Source organism: Bidens hawaiensis, unplaced genomic scaffold (genome assembly GCF_021521415.1).
Source record: "Bidens hawaiensis isolate Kalapana, Puna unplaced genomic scaffold, B.hawaiensis_p1.1 tig00031747_1, whole genome shotgun sequence".
Lineage (NCBI taxonomy): Eukaryota > Viridiplantae > Streptophyta > Magnoliopsida > Asterales > Asteraceae > Bidens > Bidens hawaiensis.
In genome coordinates, this window is record NW_027495356.1 from 26,006 (window position 1) to 40,675 (window position 14,670).

The window sequence follows — 14,670 nt, forward strand, 5'->3', positions numbered from 1 at the left end:
CCCTTCTAATTAAACCATTAAATCAATCAATCTTCTGAATAGAATAAAGCTATTATTAGCAAAATTGACTCCATAAAGTCAGAATAATATTTGAGATTTGGTTGAATCACCTAAGAGTGTTCATAACTAAATTAAATCCCAATAAAAACAAATGTTAAGACATTAAGAAGCACGATTGATTGTTAATGTTATATTCAAGGAGAAACCAATTATCAAAGAATCTTCTTTCCTATTTTACAAAATATTTGTTTAAGGATCATTACTGTTCTAGTAGCTTATAATAGATAAGAGCTACATTAGATGAACACTAAAACAACTTTCCTTAACAATTGGCTTACATATTTATATGTTCATAAAACAACCTAAAAGTTATAAACTGAAGGTCAAAGAACATTTAGTCTATAAGTCAATAAAATCTATATATGGGTTAATGCAAACATCAAAATGTGATGAAATCTTTATACAATTATTTTCATCAAAAAAATAAAAATCAAGTGGATTAATGTATCTACCTCTAGATGAGTGGGAGCAACTAAAAACAAACTTGTTCTTATATAGATTACATTCTTCTGACACGTATATGTTACATAAGTCAAAGCATTGTTCACACATACTTTGATATTATAGATCTCAGAGATATTCCTTACACGTGTAACAAACAATACTGCTCTACTTTAGAGGATAATATGATCACATAGATTATTTCATTATGCTTCATTAAGTAGAAACCTTATATAAGTTCAAGTCTACACTCGTTTAGATATTACTCAATATTGCAACACACTAGATATGTCTAGATTAATGTGAAGCATCTAAAAGAGTACTAAGATATCTTTAAAGGAAACGAAAGACTATAATTTAAAAGAAGAAATGAGAATTCAAACCGATAGATTACTCTAAACTTTGTCATATTCAAATATAAGAAAATGTAATTTTCGGGATATATTTTTATGGCAGTAGATAAATATATCTCATGGAGGAGTCATAATGAACTGATAACAACAACCTAAGTCATAATGGCATAATATGTTGATTAATTACAACATTATGTCAATAAATGTTGTTGAATATTTATTAGTGGATTCATAAGTTTTATTAAACTGCATATAAATTATATATTGAAAACTTATTGTGATAAAATCAGCTACCATGTTTTCTCAAACAATAATAATTTGAGAGGTGCCGCATTAAATTTTGATGAGAATTTAATTATTCGTTTATGAACGAACTGAGGAATCTAAATTTTCATATCGAATACATTCATGATATGCTTTATAACTAAAGGTATATTACCCATAAGAATTATGAAAACGCTTATAATCATGAGGGGTTTATTGATGACCATGTACAATTGCATATTGTACTATGAATGATTAACTATTAATTTTCCTCGTCAGTTTTGATTTTTTATGTCTCTTAATATGTTCTGCATGCATAATGACGTATAGACAAATTATTATACAAATCAAACATTTGAAGGGCTTACTTGAAAATTTTGATCATAACTATTTAGGTTTTAAATAAGGACTGCAGTATGATTAATGGGGGTCTTGAGTTGATGTTCAATTCAATGACTTTATTTCTCCGCTCCAGTTTAAGTTTAAAGCTAAAAGGAGTGTTAACTCCTGATCAGGCTTATCTAATACTCATAATATATGATTACTCGGCCAAGTGGGAGAATGTAAGATTAAATATATAATTATATATATATTTATATATGACCATTATAATCATTTATATTATGAAAGATCAAAATATTAACTATAATTTATTATATATTAGTTTGGTAATTATTGATGAGCCATATTACCTATAATTAACTAATAAAGGGGTTTCCCCTTGGGTGTATATATAGAGAGATAAATATTAACATCATAACCTAATCACACACACATTATACTTTTGTGTGCCTCCTCACTCCTAAACCGGGTTCCTCTCAATAACCTTAACACCATCTTTAACTATACATTCTAAAGGGGAACTCGATGAAGCTGACAACTATGTTGTCTACATCCTTCTCCGATTCGGTTACTACTTTCCATTATCACCATGAGGAATTGATCAACATATTCATGTTGACCCGAAACACAGAAATTAGACCCAAAAACCAACCCGCATTATTTATGTTCATGCTCAAGCTAGTCTTTTCTCAAGTTTGAGTTTTTTGGGTCGGGTTTCGGTTAGCCACCGCTGTGGAGGTTTAATTGTTTAAAGTAAACAAAGTAACACAAAAACCAACAAACAATCCACAGTTAACACACTCTCCGTGTCTTCTACTCCGTCGCCATTTAAACCCCCGGCGGTCAACAATAACCTATACTCACCGGCGGCAATGAACTCATCACTCCACCACACTCCTTCCACAACACTCAATCCTATTCATATCCTCACCTCTTCCCCTAAACCTTTCCACCACCGCTACCTACCAAACCCCAAACCCTATCTCCACCGCTCCACCACCTTCTGCTCTTTCCGCCGCCGCAGACATCTCCGCCGCCGCCGCCACCCCGACGGCAACAACTACTTCTCTACCACCGACTCCGACTCCGTTTCACCTTACACCGATTCCAAGCTTCACATGGTCATTGACCTCGACCAATACATACCGGACAAAGCATCCATATCATTGAACCGGTTGTTAAGAACCGCCGAATTGAAGTTTAATCAATTCGTGGACTCCGGCATCGACGCCGTCGAAGATCTCCGGACTCTGATCGCCGTTGACGGCGACCGGCGAGTCGTCGTATCCTGCCGGAAGTCAACCGTCTACTTCTTCGGCCAATTAATCGCTTTAAGTTTGGTTACTGTGTTCACCTTTAGGGTTTTGTTGAAACTAGGGTTAGGGTTTAGAAACCTGTTTAGGAGAAGGAGTGATTACGGTGAAGGGGTGGTTACGCGGAGGGATAGGAGTCTCGGTGGGAGAGAGGTGGTGGTTAGTACGAAACGGGAGTCGGTGAAGGAGTTTGGTGGGTCGGTGAATCCGTTGTCTGATGTTGAGGATTTGGTTATGAGTTATTCGGGCTCGGAGATGAAGAATTGGGAGAAGTTGAGGAAGAAGCTTCCGGATTGGTGGCCGGAGGTGAAGCCAACTCCGTTGGAGGGGATTGATAAGGAGGAGAATCAGAAGAAGGCGAACTGGTTGATTAGAGGTTGGTTTTTGAAATGTGAAAAATATGAGAATGTTGTTGATATAAGCTTATAATGACTGACCTCTGCAACATGTTAGGTTTTCTGTATGTATATCTATGTTATCTTCATCAAATGCATGTTTATATATATAATGATTATTAGCATATAATTTTGTTGTTGATCATGATATTATGTTTTCATTAGCTAGCTGTTCTTGATGCATCTTTCTTGTCAATTGAAAAGTTTTTAGTTGGCATGTTTATATGTTATCCTGATCGTATCATCTTTAGAGAAAAAATGAGAGTGTTATTGATATAAGCTTATGATATTATGCTCTAATTTGTGTTCTTGATGTATTTTTATCTATGCTATCAATATTGGTGCTATAGCGGTTAGCGGTCCATAAGTAAAATAGCGGTCCAAATAGCGGTTCCGATATTTGCGGCGATATTTACCGCTATTTGACAACCGATATATCGGTCTTATCGGCGAGTTTATCAGTAAAATATTTTTGATCCAAATTTGTTAAAACTTTTTGGCCCAAACCCTTACCTTTTTTTGGCTCATAGCCCAATTCCATTTTATTTAACCCTAAGTCCGAAATCTGATTATTATTGAAAGACTTAAACATCGGCAATCAACTTCTTGTTTCTTCTCCAGGATTTGGTTGATGTGGACTCGGAGGATGATTTCATGGCTTTCGATTAATTGATTGAATCATGTCTTAAATTAAAATTATTGTTATTTTGTGTTTTGAATATTTGACTTTTATGATTTTGGTATTAAGACTTAAGTATTAATATTATTAGATAACTTTTGGTGTTATACACACACACACACACACACACACACACACACACACACACACACCGCTATCCCACCGAAATAACCGATATCTCAGATATCGGTCATTGACCGATATCCGCTATTTTTTGGCATTAGCTGCATAGATTTTTATTGCCAATTGAAATTTTTTAATAGTTTTGTGATCAAACTTGAAGGGAAATGATGTTATTGGTAGTTTGACATGTTTATATGTCTTCTTGATCATGATAATGGAAAGATCATATCATATTTTGAAAAAAAAATAAAAGATGAATGCATATTCACTATATGTTGGAAAATTGGTAGCATGGGTTGTGTTACTGTAATTTATTATACAATTGCATTTGTCATAGGTAACAAATCAAATTACATCTTCCTCAACTTGATTTCCAGCAATCATGGACTATAGAACAGGTGGAAAGGATATACACGAGGATGATATAATCTTAGTAAGTAGTTTACTTGAATCTTCATACATATCTTATGAAACATATTTGTCAAAAATCTTTATGCTTTCATGTCTATGATTTTGGTTTGAAACACGTGTGAACTATGTTCTGATTGTACGACGATGAATTGCAGTTGCGTAGAATATGCAGAATGTCTGGAGTGAACGTAGTCATAGACACGAGTAATTCACGGGACTCGATTTATCGTGCGTCTGTTGACTTTACTTTGAACACCTGTGGCAGGTATGTTGACTAAACTTCTACAGATTTGTTATTTGCTGTTTATTTATTTATTCATTGTTGTAAGAAATAATTGTTTGCAGGGTAGCAAGTCATTCTACATTTGTGCAGATTGATGGTGAAGATGCACGGGAATTTATTTCTGGGCTTGCTGATAATATTGGTCTTGAAAGCTCTCGGGCTGCTAGAATGGTGGCTGCAGCTGTTGCCGCACGGACCCGCTCTTGGCTTTTACAGGCTTGGGTGAGTTATAGTATGCTTAACAATCTTAGTTCTTGCATATGATATTTAACGAAGATATAATGTTCATTTTGTTTTATATGATAAGCCTTTGAAAATACGAACAATTTATATAATTCGGTCATGTTTTTCAGGCTCTGGAGATGCAAGGTAAACATACCGAAGCACTGGATGAATTATCAACGTTATGTCTGATTCACAGGATATTTCCACCAGACGAAGGCTCGGTAAGTTCTTTGGTCACAAATATGGGTGTAAATAAGCTGAGCCGAGCTGAGTCTGAGCTCAGCTTGTTTCGAGCTCTACTATTAAACTTTAAGCATGGATTGCTAGTAATAGTATTGTTGTTACTTTGTTTTTTCGGGCTTCTTGCGGCTTGTGAGTTGCCTATTTTTGGTTTATAAAAATTTGGCCTTACAAAAAAACGTTGTTTTTTAAAGCTCGAGCCCGGCTAGGTATTATTTATTTATATATGTGCGTAAGTGTTTATATATTTGTATTTATTACTTTTGTATATAACGTAATATATATATATATATATTTCTTAGTTATTTTTAACATAATTTTATAGATAATAACTGTTATTATGTAAATATATATATGTCTAATGTATTAAATATAAAATAGTAGTCTGAGTCTAGTCAAGCTCGATATGTGAAGCTTTGGCTTGATCGTGAGCTCGTTTAAACTTGGCTTGATCTAGAGTAGCTCATGTGCGGCTCGGCTCGTTTACACCCCTGTTCAGAAAGTGAAGTTTTGGAGATTTGTTATCTTTGTTAAATACTTAAATTTTAAAATTGTGCAGCCTGAGATGGAGATGGTAGCTCGGGGGCTTGAGAAACATTTGAAACTAGAACAAAGATTAAATTTGCTGAAAATGCTTGCTGGGGTGTCGAGTGAAGAGAACCGCAGAAGTCTTGTTGAAGCTTTAGGTTTGGTATGTGTAGTCACTCTCTTATAGAAACCTGATAATTTCAACAAAGAATGTTTATTACAAACCTAGAACAGAAGCCCTAATGTTGTAGCATTGGACTATTGCAGGAAACGTCAGGTGGAAGTGTTGGTGATGAGCAAGGAAGTATGGTGAGTCAGCATGAAGACGATTAAGAGCGTTGATTTTGTTTTAATTACGTTAGCAATATATTTAGCTCTAGATTATAATGATTTGTAGACGACGTTGTAAGCATTACAACCTTACTGATGAATTTGTTCAAATTGTTGTGGTCAAACTCAGAAACAATTTACAAGATCTCACATTCTGTGCTTTAATGTCAGCAAATATTCCCATTTCCTTTTTTATTTTTATTTGCTGACGAATTATTGCTGTTTCTCACTTTCCATACCTTTTTTCTTATTGTTCTTGCTTTTCTGATATTTAATCTATAGCTAAAGTGATCCTGAAGTAAAATTCTGACATGAATACTAGTCTAATATTCAAGTTTTGGATGAACAAATTTAATATACTGGATGTGTTTGGATTCTGTTATAATTTTGAAGAGACAAAATGACTTATGTACAACTACCAACATATTTACAACTTATTTAATATTTCGGGTGTAACCCAAGCCATCCGAATTAACCAGAATTTGCGATGAAACCAACCAAGACTAGCCACTTCATGGGTACCCGTTTGAACCCAGTTCATTGGCGACGTCGTAGCAAAGTACCCAAATACACACACAAATTCTGGTTTATTTGTGAAAGACATGTATATGCTTCCAATTTTATGAAAGTTCAACAACTTCTCGTTTATTGATTTTATTTTTGTGAAAGACATGCATATGTCTCCAATTTTATAATAATTTTAGTGAATAGTTTTCACGATTATTGAAAGTCTCGTGTCAGTCTGCCAGCACGTTCTTGGTTCCCTCAAGATGCGGAAATCTTTTATGCCGTTAAGCAATTTATAATTGTCTTTTATGCCGTTAAGCAATTTATAATTGTCGGTAAACCATTTTTTGAAAATGGGTTTTAAACTCAACTTATGTAAGAAAGATATGTAACAAACACATGCAGAAATGTCTCGTTTAATAATTTCTTGATTATGGAGTTCATTATTTGTGAAAGACATGTCTTATGTATAAAATGAAACTAATAAACGAGAAGTTGTTGAACAACTTTCATAAAATTGGAGACATATGCATGTCTTTCACAAAAATGAAATCAATAAACGAGAAGTTGTTGAACAACTTTCATAAAATTGGAAGCATATACATGTCTTTCACAAATAATGAACTCCATAATCAAGTCGGTCTCCATCATTAGATTCACATACCTGAAACCATTATTCGATTTATGTTACCGAGCCGGTGTACCCGATTGGGGTGACCCGAGCACCCCCTTATAACTTGTGAACCATTACAAAACTAGAAGTTATTAATTTTGTTTACTGAATATTTATTTGCTGATGATTCAAAAAAAAAAAAAAAAAAAAGGAATGATGAGGTGTCGGCAACCATATATATATATATATATATATATATATATTTTATACTTGTAATTTCATATGAGCCTGTGACGGTGGGTCATCGTCTTCTTCAAACATCAATCTTCTAGCACCTTCGATGATTTTCACCCTTGACCCAACTCAAACCCACCCGATCCATCAATCTCCACCGTCCAAACTAATATTATAAGCTGACATACATGAATGAGCTTACATCCATTCATCCATCAAACAAGCAAGCAACCAACATTCCATCGCAGTAAGTAAGTAAGTAAGTTTTATTATTAGTTAGTTAGTTACCTCTTCATTTCATTTTCTTTCACTTTTTATTATTATCATTATTACACACATTTGTTCTGTTTCAAATTCATGCATTGGTTCTAAAATAACGCCAAATTGATTACAAAAAAGTTAATTTCGATCATCATCATAATCATCTGTGCATTTTATCAAAAGCCGCCCAAATTTCGCTCGATATTTATTGTTTCTGTCACTAAATTCATGTTCTTTTGCAACAGATAATGAAAATGGACTCCAAAAAGGCATGCTTTTTGCTAATTGGTATACTGTTTGTAATTGTTTCAATGACAAATGCTGATTCATCTGCACAAGTATTAGTGAAGAAAGTGAAGGGCAAGAAAGTATGCGACAAAGGTTGGGAATGTAAAGGCTGGTCCGAGTATTGCTGCAACCTCACGATTTCCGACTACTTCGACACCTATCAGTTTGAGGAGCTTTTTGCCAAAAGAAACTCCCCGGTTGCACACGCCATCGGCTTTTGGGATTACAAGTCGTTTATTACTGCGTCCGCGTTGTACCAACCACTTGGATTTGGGACCACGGGCAACAAGACCACTCAGATGAAGGAGATTGCTGCGTTTCTTGGTCACGTTGGCAGTCAAACTTCTTGTAAGTTGTTAGTTTGATGATTTGGTTATGTTGTTAGAGATTTTGTTTGGATGCTTATGGTTGGTTGATGAAAATGGTTAAGGTGGTTATGGAGTGGCGACTGGTGGGCCCACCGCATGGGGATTGTGCTATAATAAAGAAATGAGCCCGAGTCATGACTATTGTGATGATTATTTCAAGTATACTTACCCGTGTGCCCCTGGAGCCGAATACTATGGTCGTGGTGCTTTGCCCATATACTGGTATGATTCACATTTCCGCTAGTTATCATTGTGTGTTATGATTGTTTGGTTTATAAGAAAATTGGTCGGTCAAGGTTGAATATGGGGCTGCTAAACAGGGTGTTCAGGGATGGAACAAGACTTGAAACCGAACACAACAAACATGAACACGAAAATTGTTTCGCACACATGAACCTAAATATGACACATGTATTCACGGGCTGACACGAGCATGACCCGTTTAACCCGAAAAAGAAAACTATTTAATTGTCTTTTTAGCATATCAGTACTTCACAATTCTAAATTTAAAGGTTAATTTGTGTTTTAAGCACTTATGCTTAAAGCCTTAATATATGCCTATTTATTTAAAACTTTGGAGTAAAAATATCCAAATAGTTTATGTTATTAGTTATTTATGAGTTGAACGGGTCAACCTGTTAACCCATCGGGCTGACACGAATGTGAACGCTTTAGCTAAATATGTTTGCTGGTTGGACCCGTATCTGACCCGAACCCGTTTAGACTAAACCCAAACCCACAAATTTTGTGCCATATTTGTGTCATGTCAAAAAGTTGCATCCCTATTGAATATGTACGAAACGAGTCATTCAAGGTTAATATGTTTGAAATGGATCGTTCAAGATTGAATCTGTTTGAAATGTGACCATTCAAGGTTTAATATGTTTGAAACGAGCCATTCAAGGTTAAAAATGTTTGAAACAAATCATTCAAGGTTGAACATGTTTGAAACGGGTCATTCAAGGTTAAATATGTTCCAAACGGGTCATCTAAGGATATTTATGTTTGACATGGGTCATTCAAGTTTAAATATGTTTGAAACGGGTCATTCTTGGTCAAAACAATTTTTAAATGGGTCATTCAAGGTTGACCATGTTTGAAACGGGCCATTCAAGGTCGAGCATTTTTGAAACGTGTCCATTGTTTGAAACGGCCATTCAAGGTCGAGCATGTTTGAAACGGGTCGTTCAAGGCCAAACACGTTTGGAACGGGCCATTCAACATCAAACATTTCTGAAACGGGCCATTCAAGGTCGAACATTTTATAAACAAGTCATTCAAGATCAAACATATTTGAAGCGTGTCAGATGGGCATTACGGGTCAAAAGTTGTCTTACGTGTTTGTGTTATTTCAGGCAATACAACTATGGGAAAATCGGCGAGGCCCTAAAAGTAGACCTACTAAACCACCCTGAATACATTGAACAAAACGCCACATTAGCCTTTCAAGCTGCAATCCACACATGGCTAACCCCACAGAAAAAGGGCCAGCCCTCGGCTCACGAGGCGTTCGTGGGCACCTGGAAGCCCACCAAGAACGACACTTTAGCCAAAAGAGTCCTGGGCTTTGGCACCACCATGAACATCCTTTATGGTGATCGCGTGTGTGGAAAAGGTGATGTGGATGAGATGAACACCATTGTTAGCCATTACTTGTATTATCTTTACTTGATGGGATTGGACGTGAAGAAGGCGGGCCCCATGAGGTGCTGACGTGTGCGAATCAGGAACCGTTTAACCCGTCTGCTGCGACCCAAGCATCTTCAAGGTGAGTGTGTGAAAAAAACTCCATGTTGATGGTTATAAAAGGATGAAGCTACCTATGTAAGTTTCTTGAATGAATGATTTGTTATGGATACCGTGTTTATAGTTTCAGAATTTGGTTTGTCAAATGAAGTGTTTTGTGTGTTTGTAGTTTGTGAATTTTGGTGTCTTATGAGCTACATACATCGGTGTTTGATTAGTACATATAGTTGTGTTCATACAAATCTTCATTATACTTTCGGTTTGGGTTATGGTGTATTATATTATATACTAATGGCCAAGCGGACTACGTGCTTGTGAGAACGCATCAGGTGACCAGTTCCACCACCACCACCACCACCACCACTACCAAATCAAATATAAATTTTACTAAATGTATTGTATTGTGTTCCAATTCACCTTATTCTAGTTAGGGCAAGTAGGGTGTCGAACGAAAAAGAGTTGGTAGATGACGTTGAATTTGAGTAGTTGTATTTGACAACCATGACAAAAAGAAATGATCTTTAGATTGATTAATTAGTCACTAACATAGATTAAACACAAAGTAAATGATTTGAAATTTGAATACAAATAAGTAAAATGTAATCACCTAGGTTTGGATTTGGTAAAACTATGTATAATCTGAATTAATTAGCAAGCTAGACAGAGCCATGTTCTATGTATGAAAATGGACAATTATTAGACAAAGGAATCTATCAGTCTGGCATAGTGAAAGTCACATGCTAAGATTAAGATGAAATCAACACATTACTAGAAACAATATAACATCATAGTATGATTCTAGACCGATTATTGACCAACGCTAAATTCTTACATGATAGGTCATATACACACGGCATATCACACACTGCGTATGTGTTAGTTACTTGGCTTACTGATGACGGGTAGCCCAAAGCTCAATAAAATGATCTTCACACATTAACGCCGAAAAGGTCAAATGGTTAAAAGGTTCGTTTGCCGCCTAATATTAGGAGAATAAGTACATGAACAGTAAAAAGTACGCAACAGTAACGCATCACATCACTGTTTACTTGTTCCTCAGCCGTAAAAAGGACACATGCCCAGAAAGCATACTATTAACCACAGGTCAATAACCTCCCGCGCCTAAAAGGGTCAGCCCTCTACCACATACAGAGATTCACTAGCATAACCACTGGACAAAAGCCTTACATTCCTTCTCTATAAAAGGAATGTAACTCAGCCATAACAGATACACCAGATCTGGGAGTTCACTTACACTCTTGGATCTTCTCTCCTCTCTTGAGAACTTGCACTTTGCATGTTTCTTTCTCACTTCAAAAACAACACAACTTCACTAAGAACCTACATCCAGGAACCGGCTCCTACATCTCGGCCTTGGATTCTTAGTGAATCATAAACAACTAAACTAGTGAACCTCTCTCTACGTTTTGCAAACGTAGAGGGACCCGACGACCTGCGTTAGGTTAACCAGAACCCTTGAAGCCTGTTAGCCTAACCAGTCTATTCACTATCATTGGTCTTATAATTGTTGTAGCAACAAGTTGGCGCCCACCGTGGGGCCACACCGCTTATTTTATCTTAAAGACCAGTAGTGTAGCTCCATTTTCACTAAAATCATCATGTCAGAAGGTGAATCTCCCGAAGAAGTCGACCAAGTGTCAAGAAAACCGACGCCAAATGCTAGCCAACAAACTCCGGCTGCGACCACACCTTTTTCCACTCCGGGAGGTACTCCGCCAGGACCTTTGTTCCTAGAGTTCTCACCTTTCCAAACTCCAACCCCTTCACGATCCGGAGTTACTTCTTCTCACGTAGGAGTCACGGACACCCCGGAGCGCGTCGACTTGACACTAGAAGGGGTATCACGACATTTCTTACAATTAAGATCTCTTCTTAACCAACACGTGAGCCAAGAAAGAGAAAAAGGGATAAGAATAAGGTTGGATTATGACGATCTGGAACCCTCACTGTCACTCGGACATCCACCTCCCCCTTTCACCAGCTCACGACCAGCTGCTTCTCATTTGGAAGCTGGTCCAAGTGTGACATGACAGCTTTTTAACCCAACTCCTTATACCTACGGGAGGCCAAGCCCAACTACCTTCCCCTTGTTCACTTCATAACCCCTCGGACATGAAACCAATCTCGAACAAATATGGCAGTCACCAGCTTCAAGTGTTCCTCCTCCTACAGCCACTACATGGGAGCAGGCCATGTCGGTTTTACCGTTGGCTCGGAGTGCAACAATGAGCACCCCCATGGGAACCAACCAAACAGCAGCAACTACTGAAAGCCTTCAAGGCTTTAATCTTATGCCTCAGATGATGGCTCAAATGATGGCACACTTCCCTTGGACCCAACTCATCAACCAAGCGCTAAGTACTCACCAAGGAACAACAAGTCATAATCCTGTTACAAGGGTAGAAGACGACCTTGCGAAGCCCTACAAGCCCGGTAACCTATCCTGTTTCTCTCAACAAATTGCCGATTATGACTCTCAAATGAAAATCAAGATGTCATCCCATATAAAAACATATGATGGAACCGAAGATCCCGAAGACCACCTCCAGGTCTTTACCGGTGCTGCCAAAATTGAAAAGTGGTTCCACGCTGAATGTTGTTTAATGTTCATGAAAACACTTGTCGGATCAGCCAAGATATGGTCTAACGACCTTCCTGCCCAAAGCGTTCGAAGCTTCGATGATCTGAGCAAAGGATTATTGGACAACTTTTCACAACAAATGAGGTACGTCAAGGATGCCACGGTAATTTTTCAGATAAAACAAAAAGATGATGAAAGCCTTCGAGAATTCATCGAAAGATATAAAAAGGAAGGGTTGACATATGTAGGGGCTGACGAAAAAACGAGTGTGGCAGGCTTCATGAACGCCATCACCTCCAAATACCTCACAAGGGATTTTAACAAGTGCCTGCCTAAAACCCTTGAAGAAGCTCTCGAACGGGCTGAGGCTCATATCCAAGGAGAAGAGGCCGTTGATTTCAAATAACAAAGAAAAAGTGCTCCTAGTTAGCGAGGCAACAGCCCCAACCGAAAGAGAGGGAACTTCAGTCTCTATGATAGACACCCAAGGAGCTCAGATCAACGAAGGCCTGAAGGTCGGAACCTTCCAAGAGGGGAAAAGACTGTGAACTTCACAGCTCTAACCAAAACCCCTCAGGAGATCCTTGCCACCGAAGAAGTAAAGCACAGCTACCGACCTCCTCGACCCTTGTCCAAAAGCAAGAAAAACGAAAGCTCCACCCAGTTTTGTGAGTTCCATGAAGAAAAAGGTCACCACACCATCGATTGCTTTCAACTCAAGAGAAGAATTGAGGAAGCTGTTAAGTCCGGAGAATTGGACCATTTGGTAAAGGGGGTCAAGGACAAGATGGCCGAAAGAAAAAGCAAAGAGGTGAATATAGACCAAGGTGTTCCCCACAAACGACAACGCTTGGAGGCTTGGGAGCTTCAATGCGTCTGCTTCCCGCCACCTCAAGGTGATTTACTCTCAAACCCTTTGATGGTAGAAGCGAACGTGGGAACAATCAAAACAAACAAGGCCTACATTGACACAGGGGCAACCACATAAATCATGTTTGAAAAGTTCTTCAACCAAGCAAGGAAGAACGTTCAAGGCTTCAACCCTCTGGGTCATCTATAAAAGGTATCGCCGATATACCCTTAAAGCCTTTGGGCCAACTAACCCTTGATGTCTGTTTTAGTGAAGGCAAGATGAAGAAAACCAGATAACTCACTTTTGTGGTTATCAACATACCTTCCAACTATGATGTAATCATAGGAAGGCTAGGACAATGAGCGTTCAACATGGCTGTCTTGGTTGGTCAAGGTGCCGTAAAGTTTCCCACCGAGAGGGAATTGCCACCCTTCAACCCACCCAAGAGGTTTACACGGTTGAAGGGGAAAGTTCAAAAAACGAAGACGACGGACAAGGCTTGATCATAAACCCAAAGTATCCTGAACAAAATGTACGAGTAAACACGAGCCTTTCTAAAGAAACTCTCTCACACCTTGAAAAGCTGTTGATACATTATAGCGACGTCTTTGCTTGGTGCCCGGAAGACATGACGGGCATCCCTCGAAGCATTGCAGAGCATGAGCTAAAAATACCCCCCGATGTCAAGCATGTTGTCCAAAAGAAGCGGAGCCTAGCTCCTGAACGAAGCTTGGCAGCATGCCAAGAGGTTGAAAATCTTGTCCTAGCTGGGATCCTACGTGAGGTCAAATATCAGTCTTGGGTTGCTAATCCAGTCATGGTTAGAAAGCCCGACAAGTCTTGGAGAATGTGCATCGACTTCAAGGACTTGAACAAAGCATGCCCGAAGGATTTCTATCCCCTACCCGAGATAGACCTCAAGGTTGACTCTTTAACCGGCCATCCCTTTAAGTGTTTTCTCGACGCTTACAAGGGTTATCATCAACTTCTCATGAAAGTATAAGATGAAGAAAAAACCGCATTCCACACGGACAAGTGTATTTTTTGTTATCAAAAGATGCCTTTGGTCTAAAAAATGCCGGAGCAACCTATCAAAGTTTGGCTGACAAAGCAATTGCCAGCCAAATTGGCAAAAACATGGAAGCTTATGTCGATGACCTGGTAATCAAGAGCAAGACCGAGCATCAAATGCTCGATGATGTACAAGAAAC

At 38.0% G+C, this 14,670-nt stretch overlaps 1 protein-coding gene and 1 pseudogene across 2 annotated transcripts; both read left to right on the plus strand.

Moving 5' to 3' along the window:
• The first annotated feature begins 2,348 nt into the window (after positions 1-2,348).
• Positions 2,349-6,091, plus strand: LOC143582436 (uncharacterized). Its single transcript, XM_077065001.1, has 7 exons — positions 2,349-3,149; positions 4,348-4,403; positions 4,537-4,646; positions 4,727-4,886; positions 5,018-5,110; positions 5,689-5,820; positions 5,925-6,091. Exons 1-7 carry the CDS (start codon positions 2,579-2,581, stop codon positions 5,988-5,990), a joined length of 1,188 nt encoding a protein of 395 aa, XP_076921116.1. The 5' UTR covers positions 2,349-2,578; the 3' UTR covers positions 5,991-6,091.
• A 1,470-nt stretch (positions 6,092-7,561) lies between these two features.
• On the plus strand, positions 7,562-10,033 carry LOC143582437 (chitinase-like protein 2; annotated as a pseudogene). Its single transcript, XR_013143968.1, has 4 exons — positions 7,562-7,588; positions 7,848-8,238; positions 8,321-8,480; positions 9,614-10,033. The product of XR_013143968.1 is annotated as a chitinase-like protein 2 (transcript).
• Positions 10,034-14,670: the final 4,637 nt, after the last annotated feature.

Bases quoted from the DNA above. Each gene is read 5' to 3' on its own strand.
- LOC143582436 (XM_077065001.1), top strand. From the start codon at position 2,579: ATGGTCATTGACCTCGACCAATACATACCGGACAAAGCATCCATATCA. The intron at 4,647-4,726 runs GTATGTTGACTA...AATTGTTTGCAG, and splicing joins ACTTTGAACACCTGTGGCAG to GGTAGCAAGTCATTCTACAT. The intron at 5,821-5,924 runs GTATGTGTAGTC...GGACTATTGCAG, and splicing joins TTGTTGAAGCTTTAGGTTTG to GAAACGTCAGGTGGAAGTGT.